General features: G+C 39.5%; 1 protein-coding gene across 1 annotated transcript in view; it reads right to left on the reverse strand.

The window, feature by feature from the left end:
- Window positions 1-26,128, reverse strand: part of GUCY1A2 (guanylate cyclase 1 soluble subunit alpha 2) — a 151,731-nt gene that overhangs the window by 36,233 nt on the left and 89,370 nt on the right. Inside the window, exon 6 of the mRNA XM_051608903.1 lies at window positions 14,797-14,940. Within this exon, the coding sequence (XP_051464863.1) occupies window positions 14,797-14,940 (144 nt within the window). The remainder of the gene's footprint in view (window positions 1-14,796; window positions 14,941-26,128) is intronic.

Here is a 26,128-nt window from a genome sequence, read left to right on the forward strand (position 1 = left end):
ATCTAGTGGGGGACCGTGTCAAAGGCCTTGCAGAAGTCCAGATAGATGACATCCACTGCTTTTCCCTGGTCGACTGATGCAGTCACTTTGTTGTAGAAAGCCACTAGGTTGGTCAGACAGGACTTGTCCCTGGTAAAGCCATGTTGGCTGTCCTGGACCACCTCCTTGTCCTCTAAGTGCCTTAGCATGTATTCTAGCAACAGGAAGATCTGTTCCATGATCTTCCCAGGCACAGATGTGAGGCTGATAGGTTGGTCATTCCCGGGGTTCTCTTTTCTACCCTTTTTAAATATGGGTGTAACATGTCCTTTCTTCCAATCACCAGGGACTTCATTCACCTGTCTGCCATGCCTTTTCAAATATCATGGACAGTGGTTTGGCAACTACATCCACAAATCCCTTCAGGATTCTGGGATGTATCTCATCAGGTCCCATGGACTTGTATATCTTCAGGTTCCTCAGATGGTCATGAACCTTATCTTCACTTACAGTGGGGGGGACTTTGTCTCTCTGTTCTGCATCTTGTGGGCCATCAATATGAGAGTTGTAAGGAGAGAGGTTGCCAGTGAAGACTGAGGCAAAAAAATAAAGTGTAATTTTGTAAAACCTACTTAATACTTCAGGGATTCACATGTCCTATAAACACAAGCTCTCACAGATCAGATTAGACCTTCAGAGCCCACCACTCCTTAGAAAAGTAATTCCATGACAGCAAAATGTGTATCAAGAGAAATCCATAATAGCTGATGAGCAATTATGGTTCGTGTTAACAACTCAGAGATATTCCACACACTTTGGTTTTACAAGAGTACAGTGGTACCACTTTAAGCAAATTCTTGCAGACAGATATACTTGTAATACAGAGAAGAAACTTCTCAGCCTTTCTCTAAATATCCCTTCCATTCTCTATAAACTGATAGTCAGAAATGGCAGTTTCACCTCAGAAAATCAGAAGCTGGACAAAGGTAGCTAAATACAAAAGATTTTCTATTTAAGTCAAAGAACTTGAGCTCAGCTGCCAACACAAACGTACAGTTAGCTAACCATGGTTAAAATTACCCATCAACTATGAACCTTGGACTACTTTTGATTAAATTAATAGGAGTTTTGTTCAAAAAAGATATCTGCATAATGATGTTAATTTTCTGACAATCAGAAGACCTTCACATCCCAGAATACTTTTCAGAAAAACACAGAAACACTTAGTGGAATTAAAGGGAAATATCTGTGTCATTTCATATTAAATATTTGTCATTGTCTCTGCTGTAGATTAATAAAAAATGAGAAAAGACTTATTTAAGATAAGATTTAGTAACAGTCCTTTAAGTAGATCACATTGATGCTCCCAACAGAAGTGGTAACTGTAATTCTGTAAAGTGTTGTTTGTGCCTACAGAGTGATTCCTAAAGGACTACCCTTTAGAAATAAAAATAGTAAAGAAGTTACAACAGCAGTAAATTCCTTTCCCAAACAACTTTAGAACTGAATGGTAGTTAAAAAACTCCCTATTTTTAGGAACCTTTTTCTTCTGGTAAAGGTTTTTATTACTATTTTTCAAAAATAAAAATGAAATTACCATTTGCAAAATGTAGCACAAATGACCTACAACAAAGAAAGCAGTCACTGAAAGAAAAACAGGCTTTCTACAGACAGTTGACAGAAAAGACACATTTTTTAAAAGGCACATAGGGATTTAGCTACTCACTTTTATTAAAGTTAATGTAAGAGGTGTCACTACTTCCACAGACAACTGCAAATTTACACTTTTGTAAAGAACATGTTACATCTCCCAGATGAACATTACATTTTAACAATATAAATATTATCAACGCATTACCTGAGACAGAATAACCAAAGAGCCCAGGAGAGGTTATGATCTGCCTGGCTGGGGAGCAGCCTTGCTGAAAGGGACACGGGGGTCCTGGTGGACAACAACCTGCACAGGGGTCAGCAGTGCTTTACTCAACACGTCAGGTCACACCTGGAGTTCTGTGTCCAGAGCTGGTCCCCACAATTCAAGAAAGACATGGACAAACTGGATAGGGTCCAAAGGAGGGCCACAAAGATGATTAAAGGGCTGAAGAACCTGACATATGTGGAAAGGCTGAAGGATGTAGGTCTTTTCTCCCTGGAGAAGCGAAGTTTAAGGGAGAACCTCATTACAGGTTTCATCTTAACATAAAAAACAGATTTTTTTACAGTGAGAACAATCAACCACTGGAACAACCTCCTCAGGGATGTGGTGGAGTCTTCATCACCAAAGGTTTTCAAGATGTGATTGTGCTAGATAATCTCATCTCATTTCCCATGAAAGGTAGGACCAGCTGATGCTTCAGTGTCCCTTCCAACCTGGGCTGTTTTATGATTCTATGAGTTTTGACAAGCTTTCTTTTAATCAGTTTTTGTCATTTTAGATTTATTTACCTAAATGTCAAGAATTATCTTGCTCACTCTAGGAAAAATACATTCCAGTAAAAAATTCACTTAGACTTTGTGTTTCCTGGTGTGGAGATTTTGAAGGAAACACAGGATCTTAGAAATACATCACTTACCATCTTCCTCTTCACAGTTGATTCTTTTTACTTCAAACACAGACAAAAATCAGATCATTCTTTACCATCACTTGGTACCTTCCAAGTTTTGCCAAGTGGGAGAAATCCCAGTACATCCTAATCCACTGTTGTTTACACTACCTTCCCCTTTCTTTTTATTGACTGAATCAAATATACCACATGCTAGGAAGAAGCCAAAGAGTTATTTAATTAACTGAACATCCTTATATTACTTGTGCCTTGTTTTCCTATCTTCTCAATTCAAAACTGTCTTTGCCTCTCCTCTCTTTTTAAAATATTAAAGCAAAAACAAAGCCCAAATATGAGATAAAAGAAAGTATGGAGATTGCTTTATTGAAAGAAAGAAAAAAAAGTTCAGGTTGTTCAATATGAAGTCTTTGAAGATGGATGATTATTTACACTGAATGACTTCTACCCTTGTTTAAATTAAAGGAAGATATTTGAAAAGAAGAAGCTGTTGCTAGTTCCTCTGAAGTATTGGCATTTTTTCCAAAATACTCTCTCATATGAAAGGAAGCTGAAGTGCCATTAAACACTTAGTTTATGGATTTATTTATGACAGGAAATACATTCTTCCTTAGGGAACTAAGCTATTCTGAAACAGTTCAACCATGTTCCTGAACTTGTCAGCTTCAAACAGAAGGCCAAGTATAATCCTCCAGCAACCACCACCCATCTGAACTGTTCACACAAATATAGCACAATGTAATGACTCACTGTTTAGCACAGAATAATGACAAAAGTTATGTGAGAAGAGTTTTTTAACTGGTGCTTAAAACTGCAGACTTTTCCTTTTCTTCTCAGAAGGGTACATGTTGGAAGGAACAGGAAAGAAAAGTAAAGAATTGCCATTAATGAATATACTTTCTTCTTCCTAATCTTGCAGGGGAGATGCTGGCAGCTGCTTCTAAAAATCCCACTAACTGTGGATGCCAGAGTATGGAGCCAGATCTGGATAAAGGTTAACACATCTACAGGATTAGCCAGTGGGGCTGAAAAAGACACTGTTCTCCATGAGACAACACACAGGCAGCTCTTCTGGGACTCTGCGCAAAGCTCTACTCGCAATCCAGGGTCAGAAAAGACAAGGACTACTGAGATGCTCTTCCTTGCAACACAGAAAAGCTTTGTGCTGGGGGGGTGTCTTTCCTGCAGTGACCACAATCCTTCCAGTAAAGCTATATTAAAGGGGCATAATAGGCTGGGAAGAGGAGAACTATGCCCATTAAATGTGTCCAGAAGTTATGCAGTATAAAACAGCGCATGCAGCTCAGCTCCATTTTGTTGTTGTTTTATTTTGTGTTTTTTTTTCCAGTGCACCTTATCCAAAACTATTCATGCCATAGGAGACAAAGGACAGAGGAGAGGAAGAGATGGAAACAGGCTCTTGAACTGTTTTCTCCAGCCTGCACCAGGCAAAAGGAGGGAGAGCTATACTAGCACTGTCATCTAGCACATGAATGCTCCAGCTGGATTATCCAGGAGGATGCATTACTTGTTGCATACTGGAGGGCTCCTGGAGGTATAGCACAACCTCTTGCCTCTAGGGGAGGGTCAGATCAAAAGAGGAGGCAGATATGCCCTATTCACTGCTAAAAATTGCCATTTATGGCACATTAAGGCCCCAGAAAAAGTAAAACATTTGGATTGGCAGACTTCACTGTTTGGACTCTTTAAGAGAAACAGAAGGGCCATCAGTGATGTAATGGTGGTTCTTACACAAAAATATTGTCCAGTGTAGAAGAGACAATGTACACAATTAATACAACAATAATAAATAACTATCACTAGAATTGGCCAGAAGAGGCTTCCTTCATTTTGAAACAGACCAACATTTATTTGAAAGAGACTAGAAAGCTCGGTCCCTGAAAGGAAAGGCAGATGCTGTAGCAAAACAGCATAGGGCAGCAGCTGCCTGACAGCATCTCAGCAGTTGGAAACACAGACACTCTGGTAGCAATCACCTCTACAGTTGCAAGGGGCAAGGCATTCTCCCCTCTACTTCCCACTCAAGAAGTCTCTGGGATCACTGTGCCTATCAACTCAGTGAGGTGGCAATTCAAGACTTGTGCTTGTTTCTCAGTGTTCTACTGCTTATCTTCTGTGAGTCCTTGAATGTTTGTGTATTATCTAATATCACTACTTTTATTTCATTTTTGTATAATGGTTTCAATCTCTTCTCTATCTCAGGAGATAACAGAAAATAGACTTGCAGTTCATAGTGGACATATGACTTTTAATTTTTATAGGACAGAAAAAAACACTGAGGGAAGAAGAGAACAGATATTTAGGACTTAGGAGAAATAAAAGTTCAGCACTCAGCTACTCTGGGTTCCCTAGTCCATTTCTTTAAATGTTCATGGATAATTTTGAATTATGGGATTCTGTCTTTTTTATATCAATATGTAAAGTCTCTATAAACACAACTATTCTCACTTTGCAAGGATTTTTGTCCATTGTTCCCTTTGTAAATATGCAACAATATCAACCTCCAAAAAATTCCTGTGTATACCACAGATTTAATTATTTATTCACCTGGTGTGTTGTGTTGCTGCTGTTCTTGTTATTATTGATTTCTTTTTGTTTGAATAATTACAGTAACAATAGAAAAATTCAACTTCAGCATGTTCTCCATTGACTGAAACAGTTAAAGCCAGAATGTGAAGTCTTGGCAGCAGCACAAAGTGCCCCAAACCAAGCCAACCAAGCCCAGGGGCAAAACAGCAGCCTAGGATATTTTCCATCCTAGATACCCAAGAATGCAGGTTGTGTTTGGTTTGGATTTTTTTTTTTTTTTTTTTTTTTCATAAAGGACACAACTTCAACACTTTCCTATTAAAGCCTTTTTCCCCCCAGGTGATTGTTCTAATAACTAATCTATTTACTATTCCGGAGCAAGTGTTTCTCCAATCAGAAATTACCAAAATCTGGTAAATTTGCCTGATACAAACATGGCAAGAAATTTCTATGGAAGTTTTTGGTTTTGATCACTCAGTGTTCTCAGGCAAAAAGTGTTCTCCATGGAAAATTCCCAACAAGCTCTACAAGTCAGACATCTGGAGTATTACTTGGAGGCGTTTGTGACTGGAACAACTGCTGCACCGTGAGAATCAGATCAGTGAGAGATGTCACACGATGACCTTAAACCTAACCCCACAATCCAGCTGCACATCCTGTGGCCACAAATCCCATGCCAGAATCCAAATCTTCAAAGCCTCACTGGTTTTCCCTGTGCACATATTTGAAAAACCTGGAGAAGCAAATGAAAGTATCTGCTCACTGTGAGGCACTCGGCCAAATTTACAAGCTAGGTGCAGCTGTAATAGGAAGATTTTGTCTGCCTTAGGGAATAGGACACAGGACTGGATTACAGAGGCATTTCTGTACTCTGCTAAATCTAAATGCTGTGAGTCACAAAGAGTTGTGAACATGTAGTAATCACTACAAAACAATAAACACTGGAAAAGTACACAGGGTGCCCTGGGTAGTTCCCCTGGTTTCTACAAGTATGCTTTATCTTTGCTATGGAGGCAAGTATAGACAGAAAAATGCTTGTGCTTCTTACAGAAAAATAATGTCAAAGAAAGCATAGCATGAGAAGAAAATGGCCAGGTCCAAAGACACAAGCCTTTTCTCAGTGATCCTCACATTATTATTTAGCTTTCTGTGCATCTTTCAGGTCTCTTCTTCCCAGCAGTCAGAAACAGAGTATCTTCATAGCCTTCTAATAAATGAACTCAAGTTAGGCTTACGCTGGGTTGCCAATCCTGGTATCATGTCTCTGTGCCCTGCAATTATACGTACCTCATGCCGATTCCCATCCTGTGCAGGATCAAGCCCCGGTAGCTTTAAAAGACTACCTTTCTCATTTACTGATAGAGAGAGTAGAGAGATGGGCAGTCACCAACCACATGAATTTTAACAAGCAAGCACAAGTGCCAGATTCTGGCACGGGGCAACCCTGGTGGTGAGTACAGACTAAGGAATGAGTGTCTGGAGAGAAGCATGGCAGAGAGGGACCTGAGGGTCCTGGTTGATGGCAGACTGAAGATGATCCAGCAGTGTGTCCTGGCAGCCAGGAGGGCCATCTGTGTCCTGAGGTGCATCAAGCACCGTGTTGCCAGCCAGTCAAGGGAGGCAATTGTCCCGCTCTGCTCTGGTGCAGCCTCACCTTGAGTACTGCCTGCAGTTTTGGGCACCACAATATAAAAAGGACATTAAGCTATTGGAGAGTGTCCAAAGGATAGCCATGAGGATGGTGAAGGGTCTGGAAGGGATGGCTTATGAGGAGCAGCTGAGGTCACTTGGATTATTCAGCTTGGAGAAGAGGAGGCTGAGGCGTGACCTCAGCCTGAGGGGCTTCCTCACAAGGGGAAGAGATGGGGCAGGTACTGATGTCTTCACTCCTGTGACCAGTGACAGGACTTGGGGAAATGGCAGGAAGCTGAATCAGAGGAGGTTTAGGTTAGATATCAAGAACAGGTTTTTCACTGGTTGAGCACTGGAACAAGCTCCCCAGGGAAACGGTCACAGCACCAAGCCTGCCTGAGTTCAAGAAGCATTTGGTTGATGCTCTCAGGTACATGGTGTGATACTTGGGGTGCCCTACCCTGGGACAGGAGTTAGACTTGATGATCCTGATGGGTCCCTCCCAACTCAGCAGATTCTATGATTCTATACTGCAGACTTTACCTAAGTACCTGATTAAAAAAAGAAATGCATGTGAAGAATAATCAATTGTTTGGGAAACTTCCTTCTTCAGTGGAATAAATACCAATCTCATTTTCAGGCTGGCCTCTTCCAGAAAGCTGCTGTTGTGCACCCCCTAGTCATACTAAATCTCACTTACCCTTGTTATTGCAACACAAAAGCAGTAACACTGTCATACAGTACATGTAACATGACAGAGTTCCTTCAAAAGAACAGAAGTTGCAACTAACGTATGTGGGTTTGTTTTTTTAAAGTAATTGATAATAAGATCAGACAAAAAGAAGCACCTGAGTTAAAATAACTGAAGGGCTGCAGAAAGTGTCTTTTCCTTTAGAGTAAACTTACAAAACCTGCAATTTCACAGATGCCTGGGGAGATGGGCTGCAATACAGATCCATTCCTCTTATTTCACATTTCCAGGCACTGGACCAAACTGAGATAGGGCACCATGAACTCTCCTCAGGTCCAGGGAACTGTCACGAGAGCTGACTTTGGCTCACCATCTCCCAAGCATGCTATCAAGGAAAAGAGGCACACTATGAATGCTCCCAAAGGAGTTGTGATGCCCTAATGTTGGCAAGTCTGTGAAATGAAGAACCCTTGTACTGGCTTGTTGGTTGCTTTTTGTAAAAAAGTCTCTTAATGCAAGTCTTTCATTCATTGTACTGTTCCTTTTGAACTCAAGGACATTTCTAATTTGCAATTATCCAGGCTGAAATAGGATATACCTTCTAGAGTCTGACATAGACATTAGGTACAAGGCAAAGTTGCTAGGAGACCACAGATGGAGCAAGGAGCATTTCAGTAATGCAGCAGCTTTTCACACTGGGCTGATGGGAACGCCTGCATCAGCAGTCAGCCTTTCACAATTTAAAACAAAACAGACAGCTTTTACTGCTTACGTAAAGATGCACATTTGGCAAGAACAACTAAATTGTCATAAAACTAGCACTCCATGATCTAAATAAAAAGCAGGGCAAAAAACACTGAAAAGGTTTACACATACAACACTCACTTAAAGTACTCTTCCTCATTGTATGTTTGAGAATGGCCACTTCATTTACAAACTGAAAAAAAACATTTATTCAAGCAAATGTTGTTCACTCTACTTGTGTTCTGGGCCCAAGTGCCATATTACTGTAGAGGAAATGAGCAGTATAAATCACAGAATCATAGAATAGTTTGAGTTGGAAGGGACTTTAAAGATGACCTAGTTCCATCCCCCCTGCCAATGGCAAGGACACCTCCCACTAGACCATGTTGTTCCAAGCCCCATCCAACCTGGACTTGAACACTTCCAGGGAAGGGACATCCACAACTCCTCTGGGCAACCTGTGCCAGTGTCTCACTACCCTCACACTAAATAATTTCTCCCTAATGTCTAACCTAAATCTCCCCCACTCCAGTTTCAATTCATTACCCCTTGTCCTCTCACTACAAGCCCTTGTAAAAAGTCCCTCCCCAGCTTTTCTGTAGCTCCTTCAGGTACTGGAAGGCTGCTATGAAGCTCATTGGAGCCTTCTCTTCTCCAGGCCAAAACAGGCTCAGCTCTCTCAGCCTGTCTTCATAGGAGAGGTGCTCCAGCCCTCGGATCATCTTTGTAGCCCACCTTTGAGCCATTACAATCCACACAGCTTCTTTGTCTCTTCTGTACCTTTACTCAAGAGGCAGAGTTTATGCTTATTAAAATTCACCACTTGGCAAGTGGAGATTAAGGGTTTATCAAACTCAGGTTTTCATTGTTCCAGTCATCACGACCACAGCTATTTCAATAGACAACACAAACCAAAACTAAGGCAGTTGCATGGCTGTAAAGTCGCACAGCTTAGACATGCTACAGAAATGGTTCTACCTGTAAACATTATTTGTTGGATTTTGAAGTTCAGAAAGTCCAGATAACATCTAAAATTGAAATGGAAAGACAGTGACTGAATAAAGATTTGAACCTGTGTTTCAGTCCAGCTCTTTCCAGTGGGATTGTCCTGCCTTCTGAGAGCTCATTAGCATGTTTAGCCTGTTCACCCTTGAAGAAGACTTTATCTGACAAATATTCACCCAACTATTTAATTATAAAGTAGGCACTGAAAGCAAGTCAGATGAACACAGACTAAAATAGCTTTAATGTCTACATGTAAAGAGGGAGCTACAGTAACAAGTTGAGATGTAGCTGTTCACACTGCCAGTGTCTGAAATTAGATTAGATTAATCCCACCCTTCACATGAAATGGGCCCTGTGCCATGTTGTTGTTCTTTCTCTAGTTGGTAGACGAAGACAGGCTCTTCTGTTGATAGTGCCAATGCCAGGCTACACTTTGAGTGCAGCTTACAAATCCAGTAATGAAATAGGTTTGGCAATGCACATCTGAAAGTAAGAAGCTGCAAGAGCATCATGTGCTCTGTCTTAATAAAAAAGGAACAACTGAGCCAAGCACCAGATTATGTGCCTTGCAAATACAAGGTCCCATATAGCTCTACTGAGAATAAACTCACCAAATTGAAGCCAGTATCAGCTAGAAATTTTCTACACGACTCTATTTAGATTATTTAATTAACTAGTCATTAGCAGGTGAGCAAAAAAAGGTTGATTTGTTTCAGTTTGTGATTACAGTATTCACAGGCTAATTCTCATGTTATTGTAACATCGTCATTTGAAAGATACATAACATTTTTCTGCTGCTGAGAAACACACCTTAAAAACACATTTTGCACTACTGTGGCAAGGCCCAATCTTTGTTTTAGACAAGAATACCTGAACACAACAGATCTACATAATTGTAGTTAATGTCAGCAGCTTCATGTAAATTGTTTACTTTTCCTCTGTATGTTCTCAGTTCTGTCTCTCTTTACAACCTTATTAGGACCACCTTCACACACTGTAAAAATAAGCAGATAATCTTAAAAAATAACGTCTTGGGAAATCTCATTAGTCAAAACTAGGTATGTTCTGCCAGTGCAGCCCTTCAAACAATAAACTGAAAAGGAAACCTTTTTATTTCTTTGGAGTATACACTGCATATTAATTAATTAGGCAAGATTTTAAGCATGGTAAAAAGTGACGCCACTGATCATATCCTATGGGTTCTAACATATCAAATTAGTTTTGCAATGCAAACTTTATCTCTAAAGGTCAATGCTCTGGAGAATTATTTTTATGCTTTCATCAGTGTGCTATGAGCTCTGACTCAGGGGGTGGGAGCGTCTGGATATAAACTACAACTCTTTCATATACCTCATGACCATCCTGAGGTCCTTCACTATTTACTGGCCACATAAGCATTGCTCTAAGGGGCATATTTTTTATAAAGTGTACATAAACTTTACAAACAAGGTATTTTTGTGATCACTACAATGAATAATTTCTCTGAGAAACAGAGAATGTTCTCTGAACATTCCAAGCACTAAAAAAATAGGATCAATTAGCCTCTTAACTGTGCATCACATCACATCCCACAAACCTGGGGAGCAACTTGACAAATTTGAAGTTTCCAGTGATGACCTCAGAGAGCTTAAACAAGAGATATGCCTCTGGAAAAGAAATCCCCTATAAACATCAGGGAGACTCTAGCATGTTTGCTTCTTACTAGACAACACAATCAGAAAAGGGTAACTGTGCTATAATTGTTAACCTAGTAACAGAAATAAAATTTCAAATAACTGTGGTCTTATGAATTATATAAAATAGTTGAGAATAATTTATACCTATTTAATGAAGGCTTATCAGCCAGTTTTTGGTTTGTTTGTTTTGTTGGGTTATTTTAGGGGGAGGGGCACGAGGGGATAAGAGAAAACAGAATACCGTTTTTTACTCCTGAGACCAGAAGGTCCCTTATTTTTAGGAATCATGTTTTGAAAAACTGTCTTGGACTTAGCAAAATTATTTTCTTACTTTTTCAAAATAGCTACTCGTCTATCCTAAAGAATAAAGTTGGAATTTAATCACAGCAACTCTTGAAAGCTGTCAAAGATATCAAAACTTGGGCATAAGGAACACTGCCCTCTGATTTCAAGTTCTTTTCAAATATCCAAATACTGATGTAGTTTTTTCAATAAAAGAAAACAAAATCTGTGTTGGCATTGAACACCCTTGGCAAAGAGTCAGGAAAGCTGACTTGTGCTTGGTAACTTGAATCACAGACAAGACTGAAGGTCAAAATATAGTTAAAATACTGCACCAGGACCAGGCCAAAGCAACCTCATTCTCACAGAATCAGAGAATTGTCACAGTTGGAAAAGACCTCCAAGATTACTGAGCCCAACAGTCAAGCCAGAAAAATAACGACCATGCCCACTAGAATATGTCCTGAAGTGCAATGTCTACATGTCTTTTGAATACCTGCAGGAATGGTGACTCAATCTCTTCCCTGTATAGTACAATTTAATTAACTGTTTATAAGTCAGGCCACTTATAAATGTCTTATAGCCTGTACTGTGTACTTTGTATAAAATGTTAATGCATATTTAAATATTTTAATGGCAAGGCTTAATTGTAAAATGTGTCCCACAGTAAGTTGCCTTGTAATGGTTCTGAGCTGTGCCCGTAACTGTTACACACACATAGGGGTTTCTTAAACTTCACATAGATTATAGAACCATAGAATAGCCTGAGTATGGAGGGATCCACGAGGATTATGAGTCCATCTCCTGTCTCCACACAAGGCAATCTAAAAGTTAAACCCTATATCTAAAAGCATTTTCCAAATGCTTGACTGCTGACAGGCTTGGGGCCATGACCATTTCCCTAGCAAGCTTGTTCTAGTGCTTGACCACTTTTTCCTATTATCCAATCTGAACTTCCCTTGCTTTAAGACATTAATAACCCCATGGAGCATTAGTTAACAGGAATCTGGGGCATGATGAACACCTTCACATTTTTTTTAAGTGAAAAACTGGCAGCTGACAAAAATAAGGATTATTCTAGCCAATTCAACATTGGCTGGAAGGTAAAGTTGTGCCAACTCAATTTAGAAAGAATGCATGTTTTTAACTGTGATGATCACTGACATAACCACTAAGAAAAACTATGCATCCTTTGCCATTTGTAGGAAGATTAATCTGACGCAGTGTAGAAGCTCACAGTGCACACATCTATATTTAGGTTAAGTCCATAGACTTCCCTTACCAACAACTGAAAAAATACACACTTTTAGGGTGTGATTCATCTCATCCTACAGTAGACACCTAAACTAGGACAAATTAAAGAGACTTCTCTAAAAGTCCTTCTCTCAGTAATTGTAATGGGTAGACATTCAGTGAGAGGAATTCTAACCTTAATATATTTAATACCAAATCAAGATGCCACTACAAAAAAATAAGCTTTTTAAAACACAATTTAGCAGGTGAGGTACAAAGGTCAAAACAACATTCTATGGCTTTTGTCACCCAGGAGATTATATTAGTTGATACCACCATTGCTTCTGCCCTGAAATGTATTACAGCTAAAGCTGAAGACGGGGCAGCTAACACCCACTGAGGAGCTTATCAGTCCCTTTACTTTCTCTTTGAAGACAATAAACTGACTTTTTTCTTCTGAATTCTGAAGGAGGTTTATTAGCACTTTTTTGAAAATATTTTGTTATTCCCAGCATTTTATTCTATGCAAGTATTTTTCCTCTGTATTGTCTTTATAGTCTTTCTTTTACAGGTTTTCTTACACAGCCAGTGAAGAAATGAAGAATTTTCTGATCAATAATTACAGTAGTAATGAAAACAATCACAAACCGTGATTCTCAGAGTAAAACATACACCTTCAAAAGTTCCCTACAATTGCAGCAATCACTCAAGTGAAAAGACGAAGAAGACTCAAAGACAGCTCTGCCAAAGTGTGACAGTGTAGTTAGAATCAGCTAAAGTTGTTGGAAAAACAGAGAAATCATCCAACAATCTAGAAATCTATTTAAATCTATTTTAATAGGATTAAATTAATGTTTGAAACAGTCCTATTTCAAAACTGAAAACCCTGTCTCTTCTGAAATCTACAGACAATTGTCTTTTAATGCTTAGTCTGTTTTTTATGAATGTCCACATGAAGCTTAAAATTTTCTTCAAAATCCACAATCCAAGATTTTTTTTCAGAAAGTTATTCTTTTGAATATATGGACATGTTTCAATGACAAAATAAATATTTAACATTTAAAATAACTGCAGCATTGCCATCTAAAAGCAAAAATATTTCACCCTGAACTGAATACATTTTCATTTTAATATTGTATTGCCATATTTCATTGAATTTCTAGCTTGGTTATCTTGCATCCACACACTCCTTCCTAAGCAGAAAGATTCACTTGGATGAAGTCTCTCTTGATTCACCATCAATAAAGTTCAAGATATGTCTTAACTAAGAAAGATGAGTTGGAACTCAGAAGTACACAATTTCACTGCTGAAGAAGCATCACAGAAACATCCCTAAACACTTTTTTTAAAACTTTACCACTCTTCTGTCAAGGTTTACACCGTCAAAACAGGTATTTCAATTTTGGGGTTTAAAAAAAGAAGCATTTTGAATGGAATCTTCATTTTTTAAATAGACATTAGGAACTGCTGTAAATAATCCCATGGGAAGTCTGTCTAGCCTTCTCATTCAGCTACATTCAGCTTTTGTTATAGGTTTTAGACAGTGTTGAATAATTGTTCTACATAATCCTCCCATTTTCTTTGAAAACAAAAGGTTTGTATTATGGGAAGAACAATTTAACCAGAAACAGGACTGAGTACTCATAATGAAACCAATGTGTAATCTGACCCTTGAAAAAGAAAGGCACATTTATATCTCAGTTTTCTTTTTTCCCTGCTGAATCCCCATCTTTTAATACATTAACATTATCAGTCTCAAATGCCAGCAGCTAGAAGGTTGGTATAAGATCAAGAGAAACAGAATAGCAGTAAAACTGTAAAATGTCATAAAAGGACATATGGTTTTCCATTTCCTGCTACCTCTTGTACCAGTCTAGGAAAAGGGACTCGAATTGTGTGTGAAGAAAGAGCCTTAATACTGAGGAAGAGCAGACAGACCGTATTTTCTTCTTTTACACACGTTAATGACTATTCAGAATAGAGACATGGCCCCTTAGAACTGCAGAACTCTCCAAGTGTCTCTACACTAGTGCAGAAGTTCCAATCAGGAGTTTATTTCTGAAGTGAATTTCCTGATTGCCATTGCATACTGTGCTTTGGCTTGTAGCCTGGGACAGTTCTGGATCATGTGAACTGTCTTCTTCTCACACTACACTGAATTAGGAGAGCTCCACTAGTGCCGCTAATGCCCTCCACCCACAAACAGGCATTCAGGGCATACAGCAAGAAGACAGCTAGTTGCTGCTGAGCTTAATAAAGTAAGGCATAGCTTAAATGATTGTTGATGGTATGAGTGAAATATATGTCCACACAAAAGACTGTGATGAATTGATTCAATTTAAAATTCTCCTGGCAATAAACAGATTTCTATTGAAAGAACATGGTGAAATTAATCAGACCAATGTACTACTGACTAGCTGAGAATAAAGAGCAAAGGGGTTACCTTAATAGGGCTCCCATCTGGAGTCAGAACCTCTTCTGAAAGCTCCATCATCTTCAGTGCCATCAGGGCAATGGCTTTAGCATGGCTAAGGCTTTTCTTATGGAGCCCTGCAGCAACGCAGTACGCATCACCTATTGTTTCCACCTGCAGCAATCAGACAAATCAAATGTTAAAGTATGATAATCAGAAGAGATCCCTACCATTAGTTATCTGCAATCAAACGACATTGCTTAAAAACATGTGAGCAAAACATCCATAAAATAAGCAATTAGACAACGGAGCATAATCACCTGAGTTTGCAAACAGGTGCAGTCAACACCTGACACACGACTGCATAGTGGTTCATCACCATTACAACCAAGAAGATCATTACATCTAGAACAGTGTTTGCCATCAGCTGAGACAAGACAGCATTTTACCATAGCAATAATACAGAAAACTCTGTTTCCCTAAATGAGAAATGCCTTGCAGCTTTGTTTGTTACTATCCTGGCTGAGTTTGCTGTTGGGTAAGAATAATGCTACTTTATAAATAATTATTATTTGCTCTGCTAGAAAAGCAGATTCTATTGCTACAGCCTTTGACTGCACCTGCCTCTGTTATTTTCAAGTAAGAATCGTTGCTCCTTTCTACTATGCAGGCTGCCAGACTGTGAATTCCACACCTTCAAGCATCAAGTTCAGCAAACTGATCCCTCTAGTCTCTTCAAACAGGCCTTCTCTCTTTCTTATCCCTGATTTTCTTAAAGAAAGCTCTCCCTCAGGGAAAAGTCGGAGGAAAAGAAATTACAGAAGCCCACTGGCTCTGGATAACGGCAGCCTAAGAAACACTGAAGCCCTTGAGTTCTGAAGCTTTATTGAGAGCATTGTGTTTTGCAGTCTCCTTGTCCACACATCTGCAACACGCTCTGTGCACAGTCAGTTAACACATGCCCAAGCAGACTCGGCCCTCAAGGATCAGTTCGGTTTTTACTACGTAACTAATTTGGCTTTCACCCTGCCCATGAGAATAAAGGAATGGCTGAAGAGGCTTCAGCAAAGACAATTTGCTGGGTGAGAAGAAAGCACGCAGTGAGCAAGGAGTTATTCAGGGAATAAATACAGCTGATTCTTCTCTCTGCAGGGATGTTACTAATATTAATAGACCTGGACCTTCTCAGATTAATATCCAGACCTGATAAACAGAACTGGAAATGTTACATCAAAAAAGTAAAAAATACATATAGGTACCCAGAGCATGAACCTAGAACAGCAATCTGAGCGAATACTTTCTACCATCAAATTTACAGAAGATAATCCAAGCCCATTGCCAAGTTTGGCTTCTTAGCCTGTTCTGCTGTTTGTGCAGGAGCATATACAGAAACAGCTGAGGGTTTCTCATGAGCTGAGAGCGGAAACATCTGTTAGAACTCCCTCATCACTTCTGGAAGGTCCTAATTGTATATAGAAAAGAACACATAGGAGCAATCAATAATTGTCTGTCTGCCTGTTTTCTCCAAGCTTTATCTCAGGATCTCTGTCTTTAACAGGGAGAGATTGCCTGCTCCCTGCAGTTTAAGAGGTTGTCTGTATGAGGACAAATGGATGGGCAATTATATTGCAATGGCTGGTGAAAAACATAGACAACACTCACTAGATAAGGCTGCTCAGAGCCCCATCCAACCTGACCTTGAACACTTTCAGTGATAAGGCTATCACAGCTTCTCTGGGCAACTTAGTCCAGGGTCTCACTGCTGTCATCATAAAATGGTACAATCTCTCTCTCCACCTTTCTTACAAGCCCCCCTTAATATAGTTAACGGCTGCAATAAGGTCTCTCTGGAGCCTTCTCTTATCCAGATGAAACAATCCCAACTCCCTGACCTGTCTCCACAGGAGAGGTGTTCTAGCCCTCTGTCATTTTTGTGGCCCTCCTCTGAATCTGCTCTAACACATCCATGTTCTTATTGTACTGGGGACCCCAGAGCTGGACACAGTCCTACAGGTGGGGTCTCATGAGAGCAAAGCAGAGAGGGAGAATCACCTCTCTCGACCTGCTGGCCACACTTCTTTTGATACAGCCCAGGATACGGCTGGCTTTCTTCATCCACCAGTATCCACAAGACCTTCTCTTCAGAGCGGTCAATCAATTCATCCCCCAAACCCTATTGATATTAGGATTGCCCTTGTCCAGGTGCAAGACCTTGCACTTGGCTTTGTTCTTCTTCATGAGGTTATATGAGAACATTATAATAGAACCCACAACGAGAGCAATGCATTGCACTTCAGAATGTCAGGGTGATCCCATCAGTGAGTCAAGAGGCTAATGGGAAGAAGGGGATAGCCTTTATCTCAGCTGAGGAGCAAGAAAGGGACCAGAAAAATAAAGCACTGTTCATAGCTCACATCAAACTATCTGCTAGGTAGATCCTGAATCAGTATGCACACCAGAGAGAAACTTATTCTGTAAATATTCAAGTAAATGTCACTAGGATAAAGAGAAAAGGAAGATATTCTTCAAAGTGGCTAAAGATAGCAGCACTCAGCTCTGTTTGATGCTATTCAAGATGAAGACATACAGTAATGAAACTTCATAGGAAATCTCTACATTGTGATCAACTCACTTATGAATTTTTTTACTTCGTAATGTGAATATTAGAATGCATTCTTAGTGGTATATTTGACTTTTATATCCTTCCCAGATAAATATACAGGAAAACTTATTTTGCATCACTGTAAGACTGGAATATATTATCCTGCTTCTTTTAAAAAACAAAATATATTCTGTTTTGAATATTTCAGCTATTTTTTGCATATAAGCAACAGCTTCATCTCTGTTAAGATTTTGTACATTTTTGTTCTATTAAAATAGAATTTCTTACTACTCTTAGTATTTCTAGCCATTCACTGACAACTCAATCTATTTTTATTTATTTTTCATCCCTTTTCACTGATTTTCCCTCACTGTGGTCATCTTCTCTGGAGCTTTCATTAACTGGGAACTAAGTACCACAGAAGAGAAGTGAGGCTGAACTTAGATTTCAAATTAGACCATTCTACAAAAATTTAGGATATCATTTTTATATTTATATATTATGAAGAAGCCAGAAATCATGGCAGCTGCTTACACTGCTATACAAAAACCTTCTTTAAAGCCTTCTGTAACTCTATGCCAAGTCATTAGAAATTAACAAAAGATTTTTAGTCACATCCTCAACAAATCAATAATTAATTGAAGTCATTGTGTGTACTCTACAGTTCAGAAGAAGCTTCTTGGTGGATATCCTGAGACTGATGAACACCGTGGAGTGACAATGTGTCTTGCAACAGGAAGATAACAAAGATATATTCTGCTTCTGGGAAGTAATTTTCTATGTACCCAGCTTGTGTTTGTCCTTGGTAGATACAGTATGTCTGGTTTAGAGGAACTGTTCTTTTTATAGAAGTTGAGCTCTATAGTAATTATCTTATAGTCAGTTATTCTTAATTTATACTGATTTTAGGTGGAATAAGACTTGTGGTGAATCTAGTATCTCAGCAGATAGAACATGATTTCTCCAATTTCAATGTGCCCAGAGAACAGAAGTTAATTGACAGTCCCCTGGGCAGCTCCAGCAGGTCTCTTCTAACTACCAGCAGTTAAACCTTGTGTTGTGTTACCTGAGCAACTGGTGGTTGTAACTGAATGACATCCCCCGCGTACAAAGTCATGGTGTTGATTTAGTGACAGGTCAGAAGGGAAAATGTGGTGTACTGAAGTAACAGCCCCGCTTTTGCATCTTTCCTCGTGAATGCACAAATGTGCACCAGTCATTGTGTATATGAACTTCTAGAAGTAACTGTTGTGATTTAGACCCAGCTGGTAACAACCAGGCCTCCCCTCACCCAACCCTCACCCCCCACTGTGAGACAGGGAGGAGAAAATCCAACTAAGAGCTTATGAAACAAGATGAGGACAGGAAGGTTTCTACTTCCCAGTTATGGTCACGGGCAAAACAGACAAACTAAACTCAGGGAGGAAAAAAAAAAGAAGCAGCAATTTATCAGAACAGGAGAAAGAGAAAGCAAAACCCAATTTTAAATACCTTCCCCTTACACCTCCCTTTGTCCCAGGCCCAAATTACTTCGCTGCTGCCTCCTCCTTAGCAGCACAGGGGGATGGAGAGTGGGGGCTTAACATCAGTTCATCACACGTTGATTCTGCCACTCCCTTCTCAGGGAAAAGGATTTCTCAGTCTTCTCCTGTTTCCCCACAGAGTCCCTCCCATGGGAGAGAGTCCTTCACAAACCCCTCTGACATGAGGTGCAGTCCCTCAGGAGCAGACTGCTCCAGCATGGGCTTCCCACAGAGTCACAGGCTGCTTTGGGAACAGTCACCTCCCCTGGCAAGGGGTCCTCCATGGCTGCAGGTCCACATCTGCCCCACCATGGTCCTTCGTGAACTGCTCCACTGTGCTCCTCCACGGGCTGCAGGGGACAGCTGCTCAGGCACCTCCTCTCCTCCTTCCTCACTGACCTTGGTACCTCTGCTCAGGTATTGCCCTCACTTCCTCCCCTCCTCTGTCCCGCAGGTCTTCTAGCAGTTTCCATTTCACCTTCTTAAATAAGTTCATCACAGAGGTGCAGCACTGATGCCCCCAGCCTTGGCCAGAAGTCGGTCTGGATTTTGGAGCCAGGAGAGCTTCCAGGAGGTTATCACAGGAGCCACCTCCCTGGGCCCTGCCCTGCTACCAAAGGACCAGCACACAGGCCCAACACATACAGCAATCAGAAATATTAAAACCATTCCAAGAAGTAGCTGAAAGGAGAACTGGCTCTAGTTTTAGTCCTGTCTCTCTCAGCAGGTTTCCTGTAAAAGCCTAATAAATAGTTTGTATAACAACTGATATAGTGGAGTAGTTGTTGCTATTTTTATTAATGTAAGAGCAATAAATGTGTGTCGTTTGCTTTTTAAATGGCTTAAATTATACTCGTATCAAGAAGACCTCTTTGCTTATGATTAAAACTGACTCATGTATAATAGAATAGGCCTGAAAATTCAAACATTGCTTCTTATTTCAGGAAGAAAAATCTGCCCTTAACAGCATGTCCCTTGTAGGTCCTTCACCTTCCTCTGAAGGGTACTTGTGTACGATTGTTCTCACCTCCCAAATACTCACAAGGCTGCCTAGGTATTTAGTATCTCACTCCTAAGGGTTACATTTAGTACCCATTCACCCTAAAAATAATCAATGCCACCTTCTCTATCGACTGCTCAATGCTCTTTTGCAAAGTAAATAAATAAATAGGGGGGAAAAAAAAGATTGCTTTCACTATAGAGATGAACACAGTTAAAGTATTGTCTCTAACTCAAAGTGTCATCCATAAATAAAAGCCCATAATGCAGATTGCACTAATGATTTTAGTTTGAGTTGGCTGAGATAAAATTAACTGATAATGGAGCCCTTCTCAAGCCAAAACCATTCAAGGTTCCTTCACTTTCCTGATATATATATATATATATGTAGATGCATATATAGAGAGATATATATGCACAAAGAACAGATTTATTTATTTTTTCTCACAAGGCACTGGAAAAAAATTTACAGTGCAGTTCAGGATGAGGAACTACAGGATGCCCTGAAGTTATACAAAAGTGATCAATTGAATACAGGATTACTTTGGAAAGTAAATACATAAATATTGCGTAATCCTTTGCTCAAGGATGCTCTGCCCTGAGAACCTTTCAGTGGTACACATATGAGGAAAAATACATTATGCTGTTCAAAGTTTATTTGGTTTATTCTATTAACTTATAGAGGTTATCTATGTAACTCTAACACACACACAGACTTCAGACGGAGTTACTAAACAGAGATGTTCTTCAGCCCTTTCCACATCTTCTTCTCTTCCTGATATAAAGTAACAGATATTTCTTCAATTTCAGTTGAGTTTCCAAATTCATCAAATCCTTCTTGTGGTCTCTCATTTTTTTGTTATTTCAATCACCAAAAATATTTATTTCTCCTTAAGTAAGTACATGTTCGCAATCACTGTAATTTTAAGTTGGCAGGAAAACTTGGAATATGAAACATCTTCTCTACACTCAACACCCTGTTTACAGCCGCAGTATAGAAAGTGTGTATGTTATATTTAGCTGAAGAGAAGCTCATTACTAAACTGTCTCCTATCACTTATGAACAATCTGCCAATAGCCTGGAACTCTCCTACTGCTGGGAGATATTCTATAACATTTAATTTTATAATACTGAAATAAGAACAAGCAGCAGCTGTGATGATATCAGTTTCCTCTTAAAGAGCTTGAATGTGGAAAAAAAAACCAGAAATAAGCAGGTAATTACTTCGCTTTTTGCTAAGTTTAATGCTTTTTGCCTTCCTCATTTATCTTTTCTCCCTGAGTAAACAAACTTTTCTGGTTTGGGCGTGGGTTTTTTCCCCTGTACAGAAGAGCATTATTCCCCATCTTAAAATACTTGCCTCTCCTTTCACTTGTTGCTTATGAACATTTCCCCCCTCCTACCCAAATACAGACACATTGGTCTAGGTGCATGCAACATGTACTGAGCAGTTAACACCTTTCAAAATAAAACAAGTAAAAAAAAATCTAGAATTTTACTGAGTAAATATATCTGCCCATTCTTACAAAATCTGTGCGTAGTTTCCTGATAATAACATCATTTGCACTATCATCAAGCCAGCACCTGACACCAAACTGGGAGGCCCAGGGCAGGGCTGCATTCTGAGGGGCACAGACAGGTGGTATGAATTGGCCAGCATGAAACTCAGGAAATTGAACACTCGTGTGCAAAGTCCTGTTCCGGGGAAGGGATTTCCCCGGAGCTGATAAAGTCTGGGAACAACTTCCTGAGGAGCAGCTCTGCAGGAAAGTGAGAGAGTGAGGCAAGTGGTTATCACCCACTAATCAGCACTCAGTAGGCCACATCTAGATACTGCCTCTTGCTTTATGTCCCTCAATACAAAACAGAGATAGATAAACTGGATCAAGCTCAATGGGGGACCACCAAGATGGTGGGAACTGCAGCATCTGCCCTGTGAGGAGAAGCTGGGGAAGCTGGGCTTGTTCAGCCTAGAGCAGAGATGGCTTTGGGGGGATGTAAGAGATGCCACCGTTGCACATGGTAGGTCCTCGAGGAGACAGAGGTGGGCTCTTTACAGTAGTGCAGGGTGAGAGGGCAAGAGATGACAACAACATAAGCATCCTTATGGATTAGGAAAGAGAGAAGCCCATGAAATATATTTACCACAAGATCTTACTCAGATAAAAAGAATTTTGCCAGTTTTTTAAACAATCAAACAATCAGACAGTGAGGATTTAAACAGATATTTCAGCAAACAGAGTCATAAAGAACATAATCCTTGTAATTTAGGGCATAAATCTCAAAATTAAAATGCTGGAAAGAAGTCTGCCTTATGTGTCTGAGCACTGCTACTTCTTAAGTAGCTCTTGAGGCTCCGTGTACTTCTTCAAGTGCCCATGTTCAATACAATCAAACACAGACCATTAGAATGCAGCAGTTATGGTGGTTTCTGCTGTAATCCAAACTTTAACTATATAGAACCCCTGTCCTTCAATATCACCTATATTGATAAAGATCTGAAATTTCAGTTGTTCAAATGCTTTATTTCTCCCCTGGAATTTAGATAATTGAGTTTATCCTGCAGCCTTTTAATACTCTTCTAATTCCAAGAAGAAAAATATGCTAAACAAATTACACTGCAGATTATGGAGAAGAGGAGAGGAGAGGAGAGGAAGAAGGAAATAAGTTTCTTTAAAAAAAAAAAAAACACTTTTTTTTTTTCTGAATATTTTATTTTTTTAAAATAACTTTACTGCTCAGTTGAGCCACAGAGTTGCATCGTTTGGAGCTGTAACACTACAGTTTCCCTGGTGATCACTCAGCAGATTAGCATCTGCCAGAATGTCAGCCTTTCTTTATCTTTCTCTAATGATTGTCAGTAAAATTACCACTTCATCTCCTTTGGTTGATGACATGCTGTTTATATTTCTCTTAGTTAAAAGTGAACAGAATAAGCACTAAGGTCAAGGACCCCTGAATACTCCCTTGCTTCTTAAAGTCATTCCCACATGTTACTGATTGTTTCAATTTGAGTGAGCAATACATAGCTCTTTGGACAAAGATCATCATATCCATTTTCAAAAGTCATGGAAAATCAAGCTTTGAATTGATCAGTAAAATATTCTAAGGGACCCTACTGAGTGACAGCAGTGGTGACAGGAGTTATCCCAGTGCCAAAGCAACAAAAAGCAATGAAATCAGGAAAGAAATAACTGAGTTGGTGCTGACTGGACAGATGACCAACCTAGATGGACAGATGAGTTAGTGGAAAACCTCTCTACACTCCATGTCAGTCTTCTTTCCACTCTTCCAGAGAAATCCAAACTCAGAACAGCCTTTATTGGAGAATATGAAGTTTTAGTGATTCCTGTGATTACATTAACAACAAAATTGATGTCTTCTAGCTTATTAATTTTGTTTTGAAGCTCTGGAAACAGTTTCTCAAGGAGCAAACCCAGCTTATGTCCCTGGCTGTCTCTTTGCCAGAGCAAGTTCCATATATACTCCTCAGGCTGGACTTCCTGGAGCAGTTCTTAGCTTCCTGCACACCTAGGCTGCATTTCCATGGGAGCATATAAATCTATAAGGAGGTGGTTCTTTAAGTCTCACCCCAGTACGAAGCCAGGATTCAGGATGGTAATGAACCTGGAACTGGAAGCTGGGAAGTGTTCTCAGGTACTGCAGTAAAGACCTATGCCTTTCTAAAATTTTTGTTTTCCTGTTTATCCATTTTCCATTCCATCTGCAAGACTGAACTACATAGTATCTCAACTATCTCATTTACAAAAACTAAAATGCCTTTGCTCTAAAGGCATACAGTAAAGATCAGCCTTAAGATTAAAATATTGCAAGTATAACTGTAAGAAACCTTTGAAGTTATTAGTATCTCCCAACAGGCTTTTCTTTCATCTGTTCTCTGCCCTAAGCTATTCATCTATACTTTTTCTATAGTCACTGAATAGAAAAAAGAACTTCCAGGGCATGATGTATTCTGAATTCCAGAAACCTAATTTTTTTACCCATTTACTACAGCAGGAGCCAAATATCTATATCTTTGCTTAAATGCCTGCTTCCATGCCCAGACTTGATATAAAAGACCCCTTCCATGTTGTCATCAGCATGCTTTTTCTGAGAAATGGCTGAAAACCAGGTTTATGTGGGCCACAATGGCCACAGACTAGAAAGGCTTAGTTTGTGAAACTCTCAGAAGATTCTAGGTGAGCTGTTGTTTTTCTCATGCATGACTCAACCCATGCCTTAAACTGCACTAGAGAGTCCATGTTCCTGCTCCCTTAAGTACCCTAAAACAGGAAAAAAGACTGCATGGTGTATTGACTGCTAGTGCTAAGATACAGTTTGCCAGCACAACTGCAAGATTCTGTTTAGCTCAAAAATTCCTGTATATATTTTGGCATGTGGGTCAGGGATGATGTTAATCACTGAGTGGGAGAGAGGGCAGACCTGAAATATTTTGGGCAGCTTATGATAGAAAGACTTGAAGAAGTCTCTTAATCTAAAACACAGATTCTAAGTAAAGAAATGTTAAAAAAACATGCTGGAGAGAAACTTGATATTCCACTGAGAGGTGAAGTGTGTGTGCTCCTTCTCTGGAGGTAGTATAAGTTCAGAAAAGCCTCCACTGAACATGCCCTAAGTATACTTGATCCTGAAGCAGCTTCTACGTGTACATTTTTGTCCATGCAACAGAGTGCATATGAGTGGATACTGGCATTTTTCAAACTAATCAAAATCTGTTTGCTTTCTGGATATTGTGTGAATAAAAATTAAGCCTTAGTTCTGATTGCATTTTGAAGTATTTTATATGTCTTTCCAGTGCACAGAGTACGCAGAGAAGCTTTGAAACACGGTTGAATTGTGCAACACTGTGAAGCTGAGCAGTATCTGCCAGCTTAAAATACCTTGTTCTTTTTTTCTAGAAATTAATTTTACATGTTGGTCACAATGCTATTTATAGATTCCCAAAATCTCTGGGATAGTATAAAAAGCCTCCTGTTTTTTAAAGTTTTTTAAAGGATAGGAATTGAGAATAAGACTATCTTCAAATGGACCCAAGAATCTCCTCCAGCTTCTACCTTAGCGTTTGGTTCTCTTCACTTCTGTCTCTCCACTTTTTAAAATTAACTCCTAAGCAGTGAATTCTTGTGCCTCAGTTTCAAGGTAACTCTGCAGGTTTTTTTACGACACTGCGTCCTGCTTTTGGAAATAGTTCAGTGTAAGAAAAACCTCTCCCATGTGATTGAGAATGGATTCCAACTGTCCACCTGTGAAGTTCAGAAATCTGTTCATCTGGTAAAGCTCATTTTTTAAAACAAATGTCTTAGTATAAAACCCAGCTCTTTTCCCGAGAGCCTAATTATGAAGCAATTGCTCATACCAGGCCTGAGGGCATTTTATTTTTAATGGGTTTAATGATGCTACATGCTGGTAAGTTCAGGAGCATTTTGCAGGCAAAGCTGTATTCAAACTCTTTCTACAGCACCTACTTAGCAGTCTTAAGCATAAATCTTTCAGTATGCAATATATGGAGGAATTCTTTCATCTACACATTAATTCAGGGTGCTCTTTTCTTTACAAAATGAAAAGGGACAAATAGTACTTGCTGTGTAAACATAATGTGGAATTTTTTAAGTGTTCTTTTCTCTAGGTGGAATAGAGACGTGCTAGAAGACTTATAATTTATGTGGTATCAACATCAGATTTGCACACAAGAATTATGAAAAACAAAAGTTATAGTGCTTAAAAGATTTCTCTCTTCTGTAGGCAAGAATGGTATTGCAAAAATCATACCAAATGTGTCTGATGAATGGAAAATGTCCTGGCTGGAATTCTGCATTATGTGAGGTAGTTGCAATGTCAAAGTAAAGATTTTTTTAATAAAATAATCATGGATAACTTAAGACACACATTTCAATTTCATGCAACTGCCCTTCTCCAGGTGTAAGAGTGGTCTTAATTTGCTATGCGTATCCCTGGTATAAAAACTACTACTCAACAACCACAACTTCCTCAAGGTTCCGTTAACTTTAATTTATCTGTCTTGAAATGTGTATGTTAGCTAGTTTCTCTTAACTTACCTAAGTAAGTTGACAGGCTGCGGGAGTTGGGGTTGTTCAGCCTGAGGAAGAGAAGACTCTCAGGGGACTTTATAGTGACCTTCCAATACCTGAAAGGGGCCTGTAAGAAGGCTGGGGAAGACCTGTTCACAAGGCCGTGTAATGATAGGATAAGGGGTAA

The sequence above is a fragment of the Apus apus genome, chromosome 1 (assembly GCF_020740795.1).
Source record: "Apus apus isolate bApuApu2 chromosome 1, bApuApu2.pri.cur, whole genome shotgun sequence".
Classification (NCBI taxonomy): domain Eukaryota; kingdom Metazoa; phylum Chordata; class Aves; order Apodiformes; family Apodidae; genus Apus; species Apus apus.